Source organism: Drosophila tropicalis, unplaced genomic scaffold (assembly GCF_018151085.1).
Source record: "Drosophila tropicalis isolate 14030-0801.00 unplaced genomic scaffold, ASM1815108v1 contig_158, whole genome shotgun sequence".
NCBI lineage: Eukaryota > Metazoa > Arthropoda > Insecta > Diptera > Drosophilidae > Drosophila > Drosophila tropicalis.
Genome location: NW_027172602.1, coordinates 1860501 through 1883148, shown reverse-complemented (window position 1 = coordinate 1883148; position 22648 = coordinate 1860501). Strand labels below are relative to the sequence as shown.

The window sequence follows — 22648 nt, the reverse complement described above, 5'->3', positions numbered from 1 at the left end:
TGCACTTACCCACCCGGTTGATTGGCAAAATCAAAGCAAAATATTTTTCTTTTTATACCCTGTAATGTAGAAAGACAATCAATGAATAATAAGTTTAAGGGGATCTGTTCATGTCGATTCGAATTGGAACAAAGTGTTTCATCTATCTCAACAGAAGAGTAAGTCAAGTGATCGCGCTTACTTAGAATAAGTATTGAATAAATTGAATAAGTTATTCAAATATGTCTTTCTCTTTCCTACATATATGGTAGAAGGACTTGTGTTTAAAAAAACTGTTATTATTCACGTGACTGGGAGTGTATATTATGAGACCCAAGAAGCATTTGCTAGTCGACCCTTTCGGTCTTTTTTTTCTTTTGTTGTAATTTTGCACGCAGCTAACACCATTCCCAGTGGATTGTGTGGATGCGGGGTACGGGGCAGGGTGACTTCTGTCCTGTCCTGTCTTGTAGGGTGAAATGTAGTCACTTGCCAAAGCAGTGCACAGTCTCTGGCCAGTCTGTTACCACCTTCTGTGCCTGGGTTTGTGTCTCGCTGGCCAAACTGTTGCCGCCATCGGCGGTTTTTCCCTTTTTTTGCCCATAGTTTTGTTTGTCGTTTATTATTTATCGATTGGCATTCGATTGAGCCAATGCCAATAGCAGCATGGCAGATTCTGTCAGCAGATTTTTTCTCCTTACTTCCACTTTTCCCTCTTTTTTGTTGGTTTTTTCTGTTAAGGGGGATGTTTGGAAAAAAGGGATGGGTTTGATATTGGTCTGAGCTGTGGCAAGAGAAGAGAAAAGTTTCAGTGAACAAAAAAAAAAAACGATCTACGGCTATAGCAGATAGTATATATGTATAACCAGGTAGACCTATGCGACTATGTGTAGAACCTTCTCAACAATTAGTAGACAGAAGAAAAACGCTTCTTCTTTAGTCATGTCCAATCATATGAGCCACCATACTCATTTATCAAAGTATGACCCAAAAACAAAAAAAAATGTTGAAATTATAAAACAACAACAATAAGAAAACCAACAAACAAATCAAAAGCCCAAAAAAAACATCTGTTTTCAAAAACAAATGTAGAGAGTGGAAAACCGAACGAAAATGGGAAAGAGGCAGAGCAAAGTGACACACCTAATGACCAAAAAGGCAACAACTAAAATGTTTGTGTTAAAGTTAACATATGGGACATATGTACGTATGTAAGTATTAGGTGGGGGGGGAACCCAAAAAACAACAAAATGTAAAATGAAAAATATGCATTATTATTATTATTATTGTCCACCCAAAAAAAAAGGTGAACCATCATCAACCACCAGTCTTCTATTCTATGAATTTTGTTGCCTTTGTTTCTTTTGGGGGTTAAATATATTGTCAACCAAGACAAACAAATGACATTGACAACAATTACAATGAACAACGAGAGGAGGAGGAGGAGAAGTAGGCTAGAAAGAGTCAGGGAGATGCGGGGATTATTTCTAAAAGGGCAATAAAAATTGTTCCCGGGAAAAGCAAATTAAGTTGTCACATTTTCTTCCCAAACAACTTAGTCTAAGGCTAGGTCGATTATTACTAGCTAAACTGTCACTATGATTACTTGGTTTACTAAGAACCAACTGACTAACTGTCGTTTTCTTCTCTTTTTACCATTAAAACCAGTTTAAACTAAAAACTTATACGAAATGCGTCCTTTTAGAAGTAAGGGTATCTCAAAGTCATTGCAAAATGATAACCCTCTTCTACCTTCCCTTTCAGTAATCGATTTTTAAGTTTGTTGTGACAATAACTACTGATTGATTGATAAATGGTTAAGATTGATTGTGATTGATTGTGTGTGTGTGTGTGTGTGAGCGAGTGTCCTGAAAGGATCAATGAGAAACTTTACAACTTTATGTCAAACAAGTTGAGAAAACTTCTTTCTGTTTTTCTCTTTTTTTTTTTTTTTTTGATTGATTGTTCATTATTAAACTTGATTTTCTATGAATAAATTCATTTCATAAAATTTGCTTCGATTAATGTATATTTCGCTTAACTATTAGCTTATTTCATTTGCTAATTTATAATAATTAATGAGTATCAATAACTAAAACAATAATTTTATTCTTTCATTTCAGGTATGTAATCGATTTACTCATGGATTTCCCAAAATATATGTATTTAGATTCAAATCGAAACATTATCAAACTGCTGATTAATGTGAAATTTTGAAAAATGGAGAAAAATAAGTATGTACTAAGATAACCAATTATTATTATGGGCATGTCAACATTGCAATGTCTGGATTATGTTTATAAATTTCCACATTTTAATGAATTTTTCAATAAGCATTCTCAAACCTTCAAAATGCTTAAAGTACATACATATTACATACATTGAATATGTACATACAAACATATGTACATCTGTGTATATAATTCAAGTTTATTGTCAAATGAGACAAAAAAGCACTTACTCAAAGGTCAGGGAGGAGAAGTCAAAGACGGTGAGAAAGAGTGGAAGAGAGAGAAAGAGAGGGGTGTATAAGTCAAGTACTTAGCCTTGTTAGTGTGGGAGTGATAGAATTAAAGAGTTGTCAACATCTGAAGAAATTTGTACTCATATTTCAAAATGTCAAAAAAAAAAAAAACAAAAAGAAATGCTTTATGTAAACATGATGTAAGCAGACTTGGTTGTCCAGTCGACTTTTGTATACCCTGCATCCTACGAAACTTTGAAGTACTCTTTAATAATATTCCAAATTGGAGTTTTATTTGATGCCGAAACTTTTTGGTTTCAAACGAACGAATACACTTGAAGGTTTTGAATTTTAAGTAATGAATACCGAATGTATTTGTTTCATTCATAAAATATTCCAGATAAGCTCTTCAGTGATAATGGTTAATAAGGAATGGAATAGGAAAACAAAGCTTAAGTATTCATCGATATATATTTTTTTAAAATTTAGTAGCTCTTCGTGGCAAGATGTTCAAGACTTAGATCTAAATAGCCATTAGGAAGTTGGTTTCTGTTATAAACATTTTGACAATCTGAATATACCCTTTTTGCACCTTATGGGGGATGCATGGTATAAAAAAGAAACTCACATACATATATTTGGAGGAGAAACAAAGCTTAACTCCAAAGTCTAGAGCAATCCTAGAGTAGAGTCTTGTAGAGAGACAACGCCCCTTTATCGTTCTCTCTCACTCTTTTTCATACAGTCTGTCCCACTCTTTCTCTCGACATTGCACTTGTCGCCACAATGAATTATCTAGGTTTGTGTGTGTGAGCAGAGAGTCTGAGTCTGAGTCTGTGGTTTATTTATGCCGTCGTCTGCCTTATTTCCGCTTTTTAAATGCTTCTCTGCCACCTCATCTCACTTCACCTTACCGTTTGTCGCCTGTCTGTCCTTCAACTCAACTGTCGTCCCCTCTGACAACAAAAAAAAAACAGAAAAAACACAAAAAAACACCAGCAAATTTATTATCACTCACAATTTTGCAGCAGTCCGCAGTGAAACGAAAATTTCATGTGGTCGGTCGGTCTGTTGGTCAGGTGTTTTTGCGCCATGAGTGGTCAAATAAATAATCAACTAGCCATAGGGAGACCCTCACACACACTGAGGACCACCCTAATCCCAAAGCCATGACGATCAATTTAGATGCAACGGATTCGGATTGAGTGACTAATTGAATGCGGTTAAATGGAGAAGCTACTTTAAGGTCAATGTCAAGGGGTTGGTTGACCATATGCAAATGAACTTCTAATTAGTAGAGTTGCCTGCAGGCTAATCAAGTTAGAAATTCATATCAGTTGCACTTAATTGTTAACAAATTGTTAACCAACCCCCACCGAATTCCCTACAAAACCAACCCCACCCGCTCACTCACTCACACCACCATCAAACATTAACCATCAACGTAAAAAAACTTAAAGAAAAATGATTAATTGCATTTATGGTGGGCTCAGCATGGAGACGACGTTAAAAGGGAAAATTTGTATGGTCTTTCTGTCTAAGAGAAAAAAAGAGAGATTTTCGTTTGGGGTGGTTTTATTTTTATTTTTTTGTGGGCGCTTTTACTTTGCTCTTGATAAATTAAATTGAATTCCATGAGCGCCGGCAGTGATGAAATCCGTTTAAACACAACTTTATATAACCTTCCTCCCCCGGTTTTTTGGCTTTTCTAGTGCAGGTCTCGCTACATCTTCGCCCTATGTCTACGTTTGACGCCACCAACGGCGGCGTCATCCCCCGCTGCCCCATCATCATAATCATTACCATGATGTTTGTTGTTGTTGCTATGGCAGGAAGGACTCATTCCCCCACTAGATTTCCGGTTTTTGAGGAGGATTACATTTTCTTAGACTGCTTTAATTTCTTTGCTTTTTTCTAAGAATTTTCTCTTGGCTAAAACCGAGACTCGTTGTGTACGAAAACATTCTCGTATACCGATCCAAAATCATATATCCAGATATCGTGTGCCTTATTTGAAACCTTTTTTCCATCTATTATCGCAGATTCTTGTCGACTTGATGATGAGCATAGCTTGAAAAGTTTTGTTTGGGGTCACGTAGAGGCAATCAGATTTTCCAGTCCTTTTACCCACAAGACAACACCATTTCCGCATACCCCTGGTGTGGCTGTTTTCCCAGTCGAGTGGTGACGAGACGAGGCGAGCCGTGTTGATGATTGTTGATTTTATCATGTGCTTTGACAGCTGTCCGTTTGCTTTTGTTGTTGGTTTTGTATGTATGTATGGATATGTTTATGTATACAATGTGAAGTTGCATTGTTATTTATATCAGGGCATACTTTATACATTGATTAATCATTTTGTATGTGCAGAAACTAACAAAGTTTAGTTCTTAACTCAGTTATTAGCTACTAACTCTCTAGTGAAAAGACAAAAGAGAGATATAGAGAGAGTTGAGAATTTTTCATTTCCTGTAATTTCCTTTCAACGTTGACTACCTGCCTGCCCAGGTGTCGCTTTATTGTGCCCATTAATGCCTATTGTATGCAATGGAAAATTGCATTTCCATTACACCTTTCCCCTGCGTTTGCCCCAACGCCATAGACTGTCAACATTTCCGCTACAGACAAATGAGTATAGAACAACGGAACTGAAAGAGGAGAAAGTACACAGGATATATCTATATACAATATGTGTATAGGAATTGTATTGGAGTCATTTGAGTTGGAGCAGGGCAAGGAGAGAAAGAAATAGAGAGAGAGAGAGAGAGAGAGAGAGAGAAGGAAAGGACGTGCTAATATCAATCGATAATTGAACGATGCTATAACTCCTTAGTTACTTATCCCATGACCAACCTACTGTCTAGTTGATGTCACTAAAAGTCACATTAACGGACTCCTTTCGTACAGTTGTCCGTCATTTACTCTTTGCCGTATGTCAAAGCTAATTTTCCATGCCATTACATGCAGTTTCCATTGCCAGCATGTTATCCTTTGGACGGTGTCCTTTTACATCGTTGTTCCGTTTTAATTACATCAGTGACGCTTGATTTAACCACTGCGGCGGATGGTTGTCCATACACAAATAGGGAAACAAAATAGAAAGAAAGCAAGTGGACACAGTGGAAAAAGAATTTACAAGTAAGCACAACAACAAGAACAACAACAACAGCAACAAAATTAATGTCCAAGGTAGATGAATCAAGTATAAAGTGCGAAGCTGAAGGATCAAAAGAAAGTAAACTTAAGCTTTTAAAGTAAAATTTTGGATAAAACTTACCAGAAAAATGAATGAATATAACTGGGAGAAAAGATAAGAAGGAAAATATGAGTCACAAAGAAAGTTTAATAAAAAAAACAGGTAAAATAAAAAAAACACACACAAAATACGAGGAAAGATAGTAGAATTATGTTTAAAATAGATTTAGAAAACCGCAAAAAGTTGGATTAATTTTTTTCCCAAAAATCAATATGCAAAACAAAGGATTCAAGCCATTTGTTTTGCCTTTTGCCTTGTCACAGTCAGTTTTTGGCTAAAAGGAAAGGCCAAATGGTGGCTAGAACTAACGGAAGCTGAGCAATAACAACAAAAGCAGCAACAAGCGAATCTAAAGCTAAATAATACCAGGACACAAAACAGAGAAAAGAAAAAATAGAGAGAGCAACAGCAAAAGCGAGTGAGGAAAAGCAGCCAGACATATACATACATACATACATACATATACATATACATGTATATATGTACATATGTATATATTTGCTGGGCTGGTTGCAGACGACAAAGGAAGCGGCAAAGTAAAACCCAAAAGCAGAATGAGGAACCAACAAACCAAGCAACAACAAAATAACGGAAAATCAATATATTTCGGCAGATACACACACACACACACACACTTATACAGACGCCCACGCAAACACACATATATACACCTACACAGACGCTGGCAGCAGGACTTCCTTTTAGCCAACTGCCGGCTGAACTTTCGGTTACGTTATGTATACGCAATGTGTGGCAGACTAAACAAAAGCAAAAGAGAGAGACAAAGAGAGTGCAAGAACGAGAGTGAGCAAGCGAGAGAGAGACACACAGAGAGAGAGAGAGAGAGAGAGAGGGGTTGAGAGAGAATGTGCGCAAGAATATGGCCATCGGCAACATTATGTTGCCGGAATTTTGAATTTAAATGGTTATTGTTGATGTTGATGTTGTTGTTGCTGTTGCTCATTGTGCAGGCAAAGAAAAAAACAAATTTCGTTTGTTTTGTTTTTGCAAAGTGTGGAATTTTATGTTTTTTTGTTTCTTTTTTTTGTTTTTGGGATGATTTTCTACCGCTGAAGTTGAAATTCTGACCCACTTGGCAATCGCTTTTCCCTTCCTATCAAAAATCACTCTGATGTTCCTTTAGGATGAGCTTAGCTTTTCTAAACATTTCATATTATTCCTTTTCGCTAGTGTGCATACTTTGAGTGTGCACTGTAAAGTTTCTCCCTCTGTAGATATTTTCTCTCCTTTGATTTCATTCTGTTTTTCCATACCATTGTGTTGCTAGGCATGGATGGGCAAAGGGCGCAAATAGAAAAGTTGAGAATTTGACAAGAATTTTGCCAGCTACTGCAAGAAAGTTTACTTTGCTGGCTTTTCAAACACATATACACAATGATGATGATGTGTGGGTGTCTTTCTCTGGGGTGTGTGTGTGTGTGTGTGCGTGTGTGCGTAGTTGTACTTTAATAATTTCATATTAAATATGTATATGAAAAACACACCCAATATGCTTTCATAGAGAAAGTTTTTGCTCACTCTGAGATTTCTTGCATAGATTATTAGGCTCAGACTTTTGCCCAGAGATAATGCACACAAATCGAAAGATGGATAAAAAGGGAAAGACATATTTAATTCAATTTGTGGCTTGCAAATCTACATACATACATACATACATATATTCTTATGTGTGTGTGTGTGTGTGTTCTGTTAATTAAGTAAATGAAAGGCATTAAAGAGCCTAAATACACTTAAACTTAAGATGAGCATTTTATATATAAATGACTTAAAAAGTGACACTTATCTTGGCCATAAATTATCTTTGATTTCAATATTTAATAAAAAATTCTTAAGCCTACTGCCAAACCCCAAAAAAAAAAACAAAACCCATCAGGTATGCCGTTTTTTTTGTTAAAGAAAGTTAAAGAAATTCTGAAATTCTATTTTTATCTCAGTTTCACTTTAAAAATTGTCATGGAAAAGAAAGAAAGAAGAATAACAAATATGTACCTTTTATTTTCATTGTCAGGACTTTTGAATTAATGAATTTTCCAAAATGTTTTCATGTACATACATACATACATACATATGTCTTGGTATTCTGTTTTCTTGAAACAATCAAAGTGTGTTTTTTTATTTCCATTTGTTCTCTTTAATATAATTTGCATTTGTGCAAATTGCTTAAAAGGGGACCAGAAAACAAAATGAAAAGAAATCCGGTGCTGACAGCAAAGGGTGTCCTTGAAAGGATATGCATATATATATATATGTATGTATAAGTACATATATGGGTACATACACATAAACATATATGTATATGTATTTGTAGGTAGATACGAATGTATATATATACATAGGTGGGCGTATGGGCGGCTGGGTACAGGTGGCATATAGCCATTTTTGTTTTGTCTGTTTTCTATTTTACTTTTCGTTTCATCGTTTTATCTGCCTTTTGCAAGAAAGAATTTCCAAGAAATACTGCTAATGTAAAAGGGGCGGAGTCTTGGGAGATAAATCGCACATATAGTTTAGCCATTTTAATTGCATTTTTCAAGGGGGAAGGGAAAAAAGTTGCCATCTTAATCTTTCTCTGCAGTTGCTGCAAATGCAAATGACGCAGTTGACTAAGTCTACTTACTGGGGCCAACACAGACAAACTTCTTCTCGATGCAAATGCCTGGATGCGGATGCGGATGTTTGGCCTAATCCTGCAGGATGCCATTACTGCTGCAAAATGTGCGCAATAAAATGTTAATTAATTTGAATTTCAAAGCAAGCAATATGAATTACAAAAGACCCATTCAAGACGCTCCCATGGATACCCTGAATACAACTGGCTTCAAAAAAAACAAACTCATGGTTCTCTGTTTTTACTCTCTTTCTCTTTTACACTCTGTATCTCTTTTGTTTCTCTATTTCCCACTACTACTTATTGTCGAATAGGAAATGCTTGGCTCTTTGCCTTTAAGACAATGGAGGGAGAGACACACCAACCAAAAAAAAAGAAAAAAATACTTGCATCATTCATGAAATGTGGCAACTAACAACGACAACGACAACGAACTGTCTTGGTCTTGTGATTATCAATGGTGTGAGGGCAGACGTAACTGGGAATAGCAAAAGCTAGCCACGCCCTTTTTGCAGATGTCTAACATCACATAAAAACACAAAAGAAAATCATGTCTCTAAAAGGCAATTGATAGCATTTCAGCCACCATACCCAAAAATACAGTAAAAACTCATTTCCACTCAAATCCAATCTATTCATTCATATCAATCTAGTTGCACAGATTCAGAGAAATAAAAGCTTCTGGGCTTTGGATTAAGTTTGTAAAAGAAATATGAAATCTGATTTTAAATTCTGTTTTCTCTTAATTGCGTCTTTGAAATATTTTCTATATTAAATTGCTTCAAACATTTTATGCCATTTTATGATGGGATAAATAAATGGTCTTGGCTTTCGAAAACTTATCAACTACAAGTTTTTTGTTAATTTTAGTCATAGATACGCCTTAAGGAACCAGAATCTTTAGTTCAGTTGATAAATCTTCATAGATTTGCCATTGCTGAGAGAGTATGTATGTATGTATATTCTTTTTGAGTTACACAGATCTTTTAATTGATGAATTTCGTGTCTTGGGTAAAGCTTAAACCACTTTTTTCGCCCCTTCCTTGGTATTTAGAAAACCTTTGGGCTGGGGCGTTAGTGGGGGCTGGGCTTCATGTAAAGGTGTGAAAAATTGTATCCATTCAAAAGTGAAGAGATTTTCAAAAGCATAGAATGAAGAGCAAAATGTGGGTGGATGGGTTGGTTAGTTAGTTGGTTGGCTGGTAGGCAGGAGCAAACATCGTTTGGTTCAACAAACTTCAATTAATGGTACACGGCAAATGCCTATGTTGTTGCTGTTGTTGTTGTTGTTGCTGATGTCGTTTGTTTGCTTGTTTGTTTGTACGGCAAACTAAAAAACTTGCGACACTTTCAAGTGTTGACGATGATGATGATGATGATGATGGTAGCAGCAGCCAACGCTAACTCTGATGCCGTCGCCGTCGCCGTCGCCGATGCCTTCATAACGGGCAGGAGTTTGTTTTTCTTTTTTCTCCCTATTTTCCATTCACGAAAAACCCTAAACTATAAACGCAACTGAAAATGAAACGGCTCCAGGGGGAGTGCGGGGTAACTATGTATACTATATTCAACCTACTCCCACTCGTACTCCAACTTTTGAATGCAGAGTTTTTTCTCACTTCCTTTTATTTTGTTTGCCGTGCCTGTTATTTTATTTATAGGTAAAAGCACTCGACTTTTTAGTTTAGTTTAGTTTCAATGTGTGTGTGAGTAAGTGTATGCGAGTGCGCTCATAGGTGTGTCGACTGGTTGGCTGCTCTTTTGTTCATCTTTCCTCTTTTTTCAATTCTTTTTTTTTTAATTTTTTAACAATTTTTGTGTGTCGAAATTATCTTCAATTTCACTTAGAGTTTTTGTGTAGTCTATTTTTTGGGGCATCCTTATCATTTTAGCTTTAATATTAAGCATTTCTCTGAATTTTATTTCAATCTTTAAATTAAAGACCTCTCAAAACAGAGAAGACGAGTCAATGATAGGAAATCCGCTTAAAGTTGAGTTGCCATCTACCACCTTCCTCTCTGCACTTCGCCCCCTCGCAGCAGCAGCTGTAAAGGATTAACTTTTGCTTGAATTGCGCCTCATTTCAACTGTCAACATTGCCAATGAAAAGAAAACGTCGACTGTCAAAAGGGGAGCTATGTGGAATGGGGGGAAACGAGCATGGAATGTGAGGTGGGAGAGGGAGGGTCTATATGAAGTAGCTCTAGCTGGGTCACATATCACGACGACCCAAAAAAGAAGTAGAGAAAAAAAGTCTACAGAATTCTCTATATGTTTGCCAACTACAAAAATATTCAACAGAGCACCAAAGAGGGTACATATATATTTAGATATTTAAACTGTACAAACATTGTATAACTAGTAGATTCTAGACTAGAGTATATATATACATATGTACATACATACATACATACTTAAAGCAATAATAAGTAAATGGACTAAACTCACTCATGACTTGATAGTTAAATTTTAGCTTTCTACGGTATCTCCAAGTCGTTGCCGACTTATCCAGTAACCGAGTTTTTAATTACAAGAGTTGACATACATTTTTTGGCGAAGCCATTAAAAACTTGCGCTTTGCTGGCATTTTTCCCTCTCGCCACATCTCCCACATCCCATTTCCGCCGAAGTCTCCGTTTTCAGTTCAATTAAGAGCGTATACACACAGCTTAAGCATTATTTATATTTATTTTTTTGTTTTAAACACTCTCTACCCATTATTAAGCAGAGTGTATACAGGATTATTTCCTTTTGTTCCCGATCGAATGATCACATTGGTTAGAAATATATCTAAGTCGTTACTTTGCTAGGTATCGCAAAAGTCGATTCATTAATTCCAAAAAGGATTAAGATGAATAGATACTTCCATTTGAAAGAATGATGATGCATTGCAAATTTGGGCTAAGATGTATTTAACCCGTCACATGGCACACACACACACACAAATGAGTTGCATAATCATCGAGTCTCAAAAGAAAGCCGAAATGTCAAAGGCCAAAACATTGGCAATTAAGGTTAATGCCAATTCATTTGCATTAACAACAAAGAAACGGCGACTATATAAATGTATTTATCAAACCCAAAACAACCATAAGATGAGAGGAGAGAAGAGTAGAGGCTATCAAAACTGGTTTAACCCACGCAAATCATATGAGCCAGGCAAATATATATCCAGTTTCGCTGATTGATCCACAAAAAGCACAATTAATTCGCTTCTGATATTTTTTTTTTGTCTGTCTCTCTGTCTGTCAATCTTTAAGAGTTATCTGAAAATTTGAACGGTTTTACCCAACTCTATGTATATATTAACTTTGACAATCTCTATAATATTTATTGCTGCGTTTGAAATAATAATCGATCGCAAAAATTTAATCAGAAGTTAGCTCTCTGTAGCAAAAACAAAAAAAAAAAAAAATTTAAAATATGGGTTTTTAGGTATCACAACTAATTTTGTTTAAGATGACAAACAATAAGGAGTTATAATGAATTGTTAACTTATTGTTAACTAGAGTGTTTTTAGATGCGTCCCAACCTCGAGGAAGGAATGGTGACTCCTGCCATACTATGGCATTTTAGATGCGTCCCAACCTCGAGGAAGGAATGGTGACTCCTGCCATACTATGGCATTTAAACAAAGTCCTTTGGCCACGCATCGTTGGCCAACAAATAACAACAAACAGGCAAGCAACAGAAACACACAACACACACATAATGAGAAAAAGAGAAAGAAAATTCTTTGTTGCAAATGTATTTATGATTTGCAAGGAGAAAAGAGGGCAGGGCCCCTTGTAGGGCGCGCAATTTCAAATTGCCTGCATCCATTCCTCATAATGTTCCCTCTCCCTCTCTCTCTTCACCTCGCTCCTTCTCTGGTAATAATATTGATTTTTTTTTTTTGCTGCTACTGTTGTTATGCAAAATATGTACACACATACATATATACACAATAGCACTTTCAGTAGCATCGTCTCCCATCATTATGTATAGACTTCCTCATACTCGTGTTTCGGTTTCTCAACTTAAAGTGGAGAAAAGAAGAAAGGTGAGGGAGATACTCTATATGGTGGGAGTAGGTTTAGTTAATTTATGCAATTTGAATTAAACTTTTGCTTGGAAAGGCCAATTACTCCACCAAACATCCAAGCTCACTCAATTAGATAAGGGAATAGATCAATATACCCTGCTTAATCGCCAACTCTTTAAAAGGTGATTTGATATTCGACAATTTCTCGAAATTTTCAAGTGGAATAACAACGCGAAACTCTTATCGAGACAATATGAGACAAATGGCAGACGAGTTTGAAATAGAGAGAAGAAACACAATTGACAATATTTCCCATGGCTTTTCTCCGTTGTCACTGTAAACAGCTGATTGAAAGTGGAGGTGGAACTGCAATTGAAACTTCTGGTTTGAGAGTTTGAGATAGAAAGAAAAGTCGTAAGTTGACATATCTCTGTCACTTTCCATTGGGAGCAATAGACCGTTATATACAATTTTTTGTATGTATTTTTAACTCTTTTTAATAGCTAATCAATCTTTGCCACTGAGCCACAATATACATAGAACATTTTTCACTCCTTAAAAGTCAACTTACACTCCATTCTACCTTCCTAAATTTTCTCATTGAGACTGCAAAACTTTTTGCCCACACAGAGACATGAAGTAAAAAGTTTTCCTATCTTTACCCCATTACCAAGCCAAAAAACGCCATATGATCCTTAAGTGTATTGTCGTGTATACTCTTTGCGTGGTAAAACGAAAAGATGTCAGAGTCTGCCAAAAAATTTTGTGGCACATGTGATAAAACTACATACATATGTGCCACATACCTAGGAGGCCACTTAGCTGGCAGCCTTCACTTACTCCTCACTCAACTTCCTCTTGAGGTTGCAAATAAATGGCTGTATGCACTTCAGCGTCATAGTTTATAGCGACAAATAGATTTAGTAGCGATTGATTTTGCCTCTAGAAGTTCTTTAAAATACTCGTCATTTAATCGCAATTGGATGGAAATGAACAGAAGGAGCTGGAACAAGGATAGGTCAACAGTGGCTGAATAATTTGCATACCTCATCCATGTGTTTGAACGTTTGACTCGTTTAAAGATCTTTAAGCATCTTATATTACTCTACCAATGCCATTTGAGATGCTTCTCTCGCTCTCTCTCTCTCTCTCTCAAATGATGAAATAAGGGGACTTACTTACTTGTTTGAGTGCCGGAGACGGGAGCCAATTTCAATTTAAGCTTCCTGTTGTCATTTGTTATATGTCTTTTAAGTAATTGTTGTTGTTGCTGGTTCCTTATATGTGCGTGTGATGATTTTCATGATGTTAATCACAACGATCACGATGACGATGATGATAATAATGTTGATAAACTGATAACTAGCCCCCCTGTTATGACAACAACAATTCAAGTCACGCATACAACAAAAGCCGCTCAAGTCGATAGAGAAGAGGAGGGAGAGTTAGAGAAGGTGGGAAGAGAAGTCACCGCTCAACTGCACTAAGCTAAGCTCAGCCTAAGCTCAGAGCGCTCGCCTTCAGTTCCAACAAATACAAAATCAACTTGGGAATGCCTAAAACAATGGAAAACAGAAATCAAAGTACAGACAAAAGTCCGAACAAACATCATAGACTTGGAAAATATCCTGTGAGAAAAATTTGAACATTTTTAAGCATCAGTAATAATTGTATTACAAATCACAGTTGAGCCATTCATGGAGAACCTGTCAAAATAAATACCCTCTGTTAGTATTTCTTATAAGAACAGTCGCTCATAACCTTCATATTCGAAATGTACAGGGTATTGAAAGCAAGAAATCGAACAACGACAACGCGCAATGCATGCCAAAGACCAAACAACACACACAAAGACACAAATAAAACAAAAACAAAAAAACCAACTAAGCAATAACAAGAAATGAACATAAATTAATGGCACACAATGAACAGTGGGACAGGAATTTCCGAAGAAAAAATCTAAGCAAAATTCAAAAAATTGAAGAAAACAATTAGAAACTGTGATAGAATAAGAAAAATCTTTTTCCTAATTAAAAAAATAATATTTTTGGGCTTCATCTATTGGCAATTTATTCATATGCCATGGAAACCTGTCTTTCTCATTCTTTGTCCCACTGTGCAGTTGTGGCATATGAGACTATGAGTGAGCAAATGGGGAATGGGTGCCCAGCTCGCTCCAAGCTCAACAAGACACGCAATGCACAACACAAAGCACATGACCAAGGGACCAACAGACAGACAGATAGAAGACAGACGAAGGAGAAGGTCTCCACCACACTCCCTCACTCACTGACTAACTCAACTTAGTCACTTATTTATTACTGTTGTTGTTATTCGCTCCGTCATGCAGCCATTGCCGCGCCAACCGCCAACTTTTCACACTTCAACACAGTCAACACTAGCAACAATAACCACTGCAATTGCAATTGCAACTTTTGTCTGTCTGGCTGTCTATCCCTATGTATGTATGTCCGTTGACTGTCAGGCCCAAGCACTTTATGCTAATTGCACATTTGCCTTTTGGTCAGGTAATAGGAAACACACAACATTGTCCTAAAGCGACCTCCATAGAGTCACAGTCCAAGCAAGTCAATGAATGGGACGAGATGATGGTCAGGAGCAAGTCATGACAAACCGAAAGAGAGAGAGAGCAAATGAGAGACATGTGTTTCATTTTAAATGGTCTTACACATGGAATACGTTTCCCTTTTGTGTAGTTTAAACCATTCTACGATTTCCCTGGAATCAAAGCTAATAAACAAAGTGCAAATGTTTCACTTTTAAATAGATAGTTCCAGAGAAAAATATCAAAAAGAAGTGTTTAAGGTCAAGAAAAGTCAAGTGCCATTCGTTTACCTACATAGATATGCAATTGCAGTTCCACAATATTTCTCAATGGGTCCATCTGCAAACTAAATTACATACATAAGAGTATATATGTATGTGTATTGTGACTTTAATCTGTCGTGGAGCTAAAAAGAGGGAGAATAAAAACTATGTATATATACACCTATGTACACATTTCTACAGTTTTCTACCTTTCTTGTCCCCATTGTCTTGGTAACATTTGTATATCTTGGCCCATTTTTTTCTACTCTTGCAACCAGAAGGGTTTATGGAATTTAGTAAAGAAAACATCTGCAATAAAATCAAGTATAAATATTCTTACCAAGCAAGGGCATTACTTTATATACATATGTAACCCTGTTTAACCTTTAGATATAATCATCTGATTGGTTATATAATCAATAAGCTTAATTAGACTTGATTTGGAATAAATATCTCCACTAAATATCTTAATCGATAGGTAAGAAATAGTTCTAGATTGTTTGTCAAATATTTCGTTCCTCAGTTTTTTACAAAACTCGAAAGAGTATAGAGAGTTCAGCATGTTTCAATTAGAATTCGCCATTGTGGTTACGCTTATCTTAATGGTTGACTGGCTGACTGACTGGCGCTTTGTGGTCCAACTCCTTGGCATTGTCTTGTACTTGGTTTTATTCATAGAACGAGCCACCTGAGATGACGTTGAACTCGTCGCCATCCATCCCCCACACACTTATCTGCCCCACCCCCTCCCGCCGCAAGTTTGTCTGTCAAAATGTGAGCAAATAAACGTGTAGTCAGCATTACGATGGCAGTGTTGCCTATGCGTCCATCCGTCCATCCATCCATCTATCTACCTATAGAACACACGGACTGACAAGGCAAGGCAAATTGGTGAAACGGGCGGGGTCATAACGTTCTCTTGAAATGACTGGACACGGACACGGACATAAACTTGGCATATGCTGCGCTTAATTATTTAAATGATTTTCGTTTTTTGTGCCATTGTTGTTGTTGTATATATTTACACAACTCTCTTAAATGTTTGCTTGTTTGCTCGTTTTTTCATTTGTTGTTGTTGTTGTTTACTTTGCTGTTTGCTTTGACCGTTGTTTGTTGTCTGCAGCAGCAAAAACAACACACAAAAACAAAAAAAAAAAGGAAATTAAAATACACAAAAAACTTTAAGTTTACATTTCTTGCTCATGGCCAAAATGAAAATGGCAAATAATTGAGCCAAACTCACATGATAAGAGATGGCAAAATAATCACTTCAAATCTTCAAACAAAAAAAAAAAACTTCAAAATGCAGAAAAAAAGAGAGATACAAAGGAGGAAAGGAAATGATTTCCTCCCTAAATGTTCAATATTGTAAACATTATCATAATAATTCTTAAGCTTATCCTAAATATTGTAAGTCTTTCTGGTTAGGTGACACACCCGGCGTATACGTAATACGAGTATTATAGCCTCTTTAAAGTGTGCAAAAAAATAAAAGTTAAAAATCTAAAGCGATAGCAAGGGGTGTGGTTCTATTGCTGATTTACATCGAATCCAATTCTTTGAGCAATTTTGTTAATTATTATTAATGCATAGAGTACTCGCAAACGGCCTTGCTTATTTTGTTCGTTGAAATCCGAAGGTTAGCAAGTTTTTGTTGTTGTTTTTTTTTTGTTTTACGTTGATAATTGTTATTAACTTTTGGCAAAAGTCAAAGTTGCCAAGTCGTTCGCTTAGTTAACATTTATGGGTTTTTTTTTTGTTTTGTTTTTTTTTTTTTAAGTCACTTTTGCGACAAAAACGTGTTGATTATCAACAATGCAGGGAAATTTCATGCACATACTGTATATGTATAGGTAAAGCTAACCATATGAAATATACATACATATATGAGTATGTATGAATGTATGTGTGTATTTGGTATATGTACATATTTAATTCCTACTAACAAATTGTAAATTGAGCTCTCAATGAAACTAAACCGCAGCGAATGTGTTGCATTGTGGGGCGAATATTTAATTGCATAATGTCTAGCTGACTGATTGGCTGACTAACTGACTCACTGACCGACTAACTGACTCACTGGCACACTCTCTTGTCCACTTAAAAACGATCATAATCATCATCATCATCATCAATATATCGGACTAATGATTATTAACGCAGCAGTTAATAACTAACCTAACCATAGAGCATCATGTAATGGCCCCCCTCATTTCGAACCCAAAAAAATGAAACAAAAACAAAAAAACCAAAACAGAGAAATAAAGAAATATAAACCCAAAACGTTCAATTATGCAACAGACCAAAAAGTAAACTAGAGTTTGATGTGGAATTGGAATGGAGTGGAGTGGAATGGAGTGGAGTGGAATGGAGTTGACTGGAGTAAAATGACTCGAATAACACTCGTTTCGTTGCTCGATTTCCCTCCATCTTCATCTTTTACACACTCCCTCACTCCTTCTCTCTTTCTCCTTCTCACTCTTTTGGTATAATAAAGCGAAAGTGCGGCGCCAAATTGCAATTGAAATTTTTTCCGTGGCGAAAACAAAACACAAAAAAAAAAAAAAACCAAAAGTTGTTACAGAAAAGCAAAAAAAAATGTTGTGAAAATAAAACGAAATGAATAATTGATTAAGAAAAGCTAAAAAAAAAAAGCTTACATAGGCTCACATGGACTTGCAAATACTCTTTAAAACACACTCGGGTTTTATGATATGTATTTCTTAAACAAAAATATATTAAATATTCCTCTAAAAGGATACAACAATTTTGTTAAAATAATATAATATCTTTAAGACAAATAAACTATAGGGTATTAAGATTAGCCAATTCAAGAAGAACTGCAGATGGAACTAAAAAAAAAGGGGAATGGAAAACAGGTTGCACAAATAAAATAAAATGTGGCAAGGAATGTGTGATGTTAGCCACTAAAAAGTAGACACACTCACTCATCCATCAATGTCTTATTTAGAATCACTAACTTTTGTTTTATTTTCTGTATTAAATAAAGCTTGAGTTACTTTCGGACAGGACCTGGCATGACATTCCTAAAGAATGTCCTTAAAGTATTATATCCATTTCTGCTCCATTAAAAGAGCAGAGATTTCTTATTTGTTTTGCTTGTTTGATTTATTTTTCAATTTTACGCGCAATTTCCTCAATGAAAAATCTTTATAAATAAATCAATATAACGCTGCAGTTATATTTATTTATTTAACTTTATATTAAAGTGAACCACTCATCATTCTTTCCATTTGTGGTCGTTCTCTTTTTTGTTCTTCCATTAATCCATCAACTATTTCAACAACTATTTATAATTCCTGTTAGCTGTGTTACCATTTCCACTCTGTTGACGCCATTTTTCTTTCCGCAAAGGGTACATTAACTTTTTAAGTTAAGCGAAACAAAACGCCAAATTGACAAAATTTTGAAAAACTTGGAAAATTCTTATAAAACTCTTAACTTTGCGAATCTGTAATTTTGACAAATTAAAACCGATTTTCAAAAATTTAATACCATATTAATGCTTTCAAATTTAATTTTCCAAATTTAAATATAAATCACGCAAATTATTAAGTTATTTTTTTAAACGAGACAAAAATGCCAATCGACAGGAAATTATTCCAATAAAGCTTATTTTTATCAAGCTCTAATTTAGTCAATTTTTTGTGTATTTGAAAAATTCGTGTCTTTATTTTCAAATTAGAATAATATCTATCAAACTGCATTAAAATCTTGTCAACTAAATTTTTTGCCAATTTTCGCAAAATATCCTGATGTATACATCATGATTTTTTTCAAAAATGGTATCGAAAATAATTTTTTCAAATATTCAAGTGTTTAATGTCATTTTAAAATATAATAAATTTCGATTTAATTGAGATATTACTTTTTGAGATCGGTTAGAAATTGGCCAAATACAGTTTGAAGAAAAGTCAGATTAATCAAAATATTTCGAAAGTAATCTTCTAGTGCCACATATATCTAAGTTTTTGAATTGCTACTGGCACCGCGCTTCCTGGCATCGCTTAACGTCTAAAAACTTGCATAAACAATTCTTTGGAACTCTTTCGATATCAAAGAATAAATGAAAGACTCTTTAAATTGCCACTTTATTGTATATTTATCATCGTCAAAAGTTATTTATGATGTGACTGTAAAACTTTGTGTAACTTCATACATAAAGACAGATTTGGACTAAAGAAAAAATGGCAAAAGATATGCAAACTTCAATACGAAAATCATCAACATGAAAAATAACAATTTTGGGATATGTAGAAGTTTAAATACCCTTTTGATATAAACGAAGATCTTTCACCTGCGTCTCAAAAGCTTTGCGAAACGTTGTCTTGCCTTGTTATTGCGATCCGTTCCAGAAATAGAGCAAGTTATTTCTAAAGGAATACTGATGGAACTGGGGGATATGAGCATATCGACTCTACTTCTCATGCCGAACATGAATATATATATATCAAAAATGATTCCTTTGCTGCATCTGATCAATTTGATAATACTCTCTGTAAGAGTAAAAGCAAAATGGTAATGAAACTCTCTTGTTGGATTTCCCATTTTGTGTGTGAAATATATATAGAAACATACATACATACATATATGTATGTACATATGTATGTATGTGTGTGTATTTTTATGTTATTCTGGTGCTGCTTCGTTGGCCTTTTATTTGTAACACTTTGAAAAATTTGATGGCTGTTGAGGAATTTTGCATTGCTGTGGGGGTCATTTCCTGCCATGCCCACAATCACGCCCATTTATCCGCCCAACTGTGGTTTATTTGATTAAAATTGTTGCCCACATAAGGCACGTACATATGTACATATGTATGTATGTATGTCTACTACATATATGCAAATAATTCAATTTTATAAATGAAACTGTTCTAGAGGTATGCACTTTTGGTGTGTCTGTGTGTTTGTTGTTGTTTTTTTTTCCCTTACTGCACAAATTTATAGTCGTTGGGAAGATGAAAAGTTATGAGTGTATATGTATCTCTTCACTTTGTGATAAATTGAACAAAATTATTGATAAATACATGTATACATATATACACATTGCATATTTTAAGATACAGCCTACGTGACCAATGTGAAAATACTTTAACTGAAAGGCTTGTAAACGATTTCAGATCAGATCAATTTTCAGTTGGCATATTCATACTATACGTATACACAATTTTGACCTTCTTTTTAAATTGGTTACCATATCATTTGCTTTTGTTGTCTTTGTGAACAAGCCATTCCTCCTGAAGTTCGTAAATAAAGCCATACAGGATAAGTAAAATGAGATAATCTCAACAATCTTTGTTTTAAAAGTGGAGTCAACTGATTGTAAGTTTTAGGTTTAGATCGTTTGTTAACTTTACTTTTTCTGATAACTTTAGAAAGCAATTAGCCCTATAGATATACACATTACGAAGGTTTTTTTGTTTGTCACGCAAAGTAATAACAATTTTTTTGGTCATTTGTGTAATTATGTCCTAAAATAGTAATAGATATTTTAATGACTATTGATAATACGTAAATGAAATGGACTTGTATTGGTAAGTCTATAAAATGGTCGGGTTATTATTATTAAAGCAAAAAATGTCACCTAACCAGACAGTCACTGGCACTGGCAAGTGACTGTCGTCTGGGTGGGAGTTGTTTGCCAACTGTAATGCCTGCATTTCCGTCCTTTTTTTGTATGTATGTATATACACTTTTTAATCCTTTAATGTGGCGCATGGGTCGTGGAGCATTGTGGGGGCATTCGGCATGGGACATCTGTGGCAGCTGCTTCTCCTGTCTGCAATGCATTACGACAAGTTATTCACGCTATTCCCTTTTACCTGCCTCTATCATTGTTTCCCTACTGCTTTTTTTTTTGTTTTTATGCATGGCAGTTGGCTGTCAAGCATTGTTTGCGGTGTTAATATTTGGCGTCTGGCACCCAACGGATAGGCAACGAGTGGCATGCTCCATGCTGCTCCAGGTGCAAGGACAACAAGCAGCACATTCAGCATCATTATTGTACTCATTGGCATTGGCCATTTGGCTGGCCATTTGATTGCCTTGTCGTCGCTTGATTAAAATCAATTTGAACTTTTTCTCTTCTCTCCTTTTTGCAGCATGCTCATTGCGCTGATCTAGCCATTAGTATACCCAATAATCCTGGACTGGATGATGGTGCATCATATCGCTTAGATTATAGTCCACCCTTTGGTTATCCGGAACCGAACACAACAATTGCATCCCGGGATATCGGCGATGAGATACAATTCTCGCGTGCTTTACCTGGCACCAAATACAATTTCTGGTTATATTATACAAATCTAACGCATCATGACTGGCTCACCTGGACGGTGACCATTACAACGGGTAAGTGAAGGATTTTGCTACTTAAATGGCTTCCGTTTCTTGCATTAATTGCCTCTGTTTTCGTTTTTTTTTCGACTAATGTATCCCATTTCCGTCAAAAGGAGCAAAAACATTCTCCTAATGAGCCTTAAAACAAAAATCAATCAGCTAGGCTAGCCATATAGATAGATAGAGAGATATAGAGAGAGGAGAGAGGAAGATATAAGGGTTGTTTGTTCGATTTTCCTGTTTTCTTTTTTTTTTGGGTATGGGTGTGATTTCAACAAACACCTAGAGAAGAAGTCAATTGGATGGAATGGTGAAATGGTCAGCCATTTGCCTATAAATTACCCAAGGGTCTCGTTTTCAATGACAATGACGCACCCAGCACTGGAGGGCAGTGTCGTTTTGGTAGTTAGCTAATGGGCTTAGGCATATCCTTACTCATCTTTCTCTCCCTCTCTTTTTGGAGTAAGAGCCAGCAGTTTGAGAAAGAGAAAGGAGCAGGCACTAGCCAGAATGAGATTTAAGACGAAAGAAAGAATTTAAGATAAAAGTTGTCCTCTTAGTCCTTTTAAATAGGAAGCTTCACAACATATGTGCCCATTGGCAAATTAAAGAGTATACAGATAAGAAAAATTGTTTTGTTTAATTAGTATAAGAAAATGAGATTACCAATGTCATAGATAATGTTTATAATTTATATATATATATATTTATATTTTCGATCTTTGTAGCACCTGATCCACCATCGAATCTGTCGGTACAAGTGAGAAGTGGTAAAAATGCCATCATACTCTGGTCACCGCCCACACAGGGCAGCTATACGGCATTCAAAATAAAGGTGCTTGGCTTATCGGAGGCATCTAGCAGCTATAATCGCACATTTCAGGTCAATGACAATACATTCCAGCATAGTGTTAAGGAATTGACACCCGGCGCTACATATCAGGTGCAGGCCTATACCATATACGATGGCAAAGAATCAGTGGCCTATACGAGTCGTAATTTTACCACAAGTGAGTGAATTTTTTATAGTAATTGGCAAAAAGAAAACTTTATTAACTTCCCCTGACACATTCATAACGATTAAAAATTATTCTCTTGGTGTTGG

General features: G+C 35.7%; 1 protein-coding gene across 3 annotated transcripts in view; it reads left to right on the top strand.

The window, feature by feature from the left end:
- Ptp10D (Protein tyrosine phosphatase 10D) overlaps window positions 1-22648 on the top strand; it is a 44863-nt gene that overhangs the window by 12811 nt on the left and 9404 nt on the right. For all 3 annotated transcript variants that reach the window (XM_068303676.1, XM_068303675.1, XM_068303674.1), the window contains exons 3-4: window positions 21306-21555; window positions 22272-22553. In XM_068303676.1, the coding sequence (XP_068159777.1) occupies window positions 21306-21555; window positions 22272-22553 (532 nt within the window). The remainder of the gene's footprint in view (window positions 1-21305; window positions 21556-22271; window positions 22554-22648) is intronic.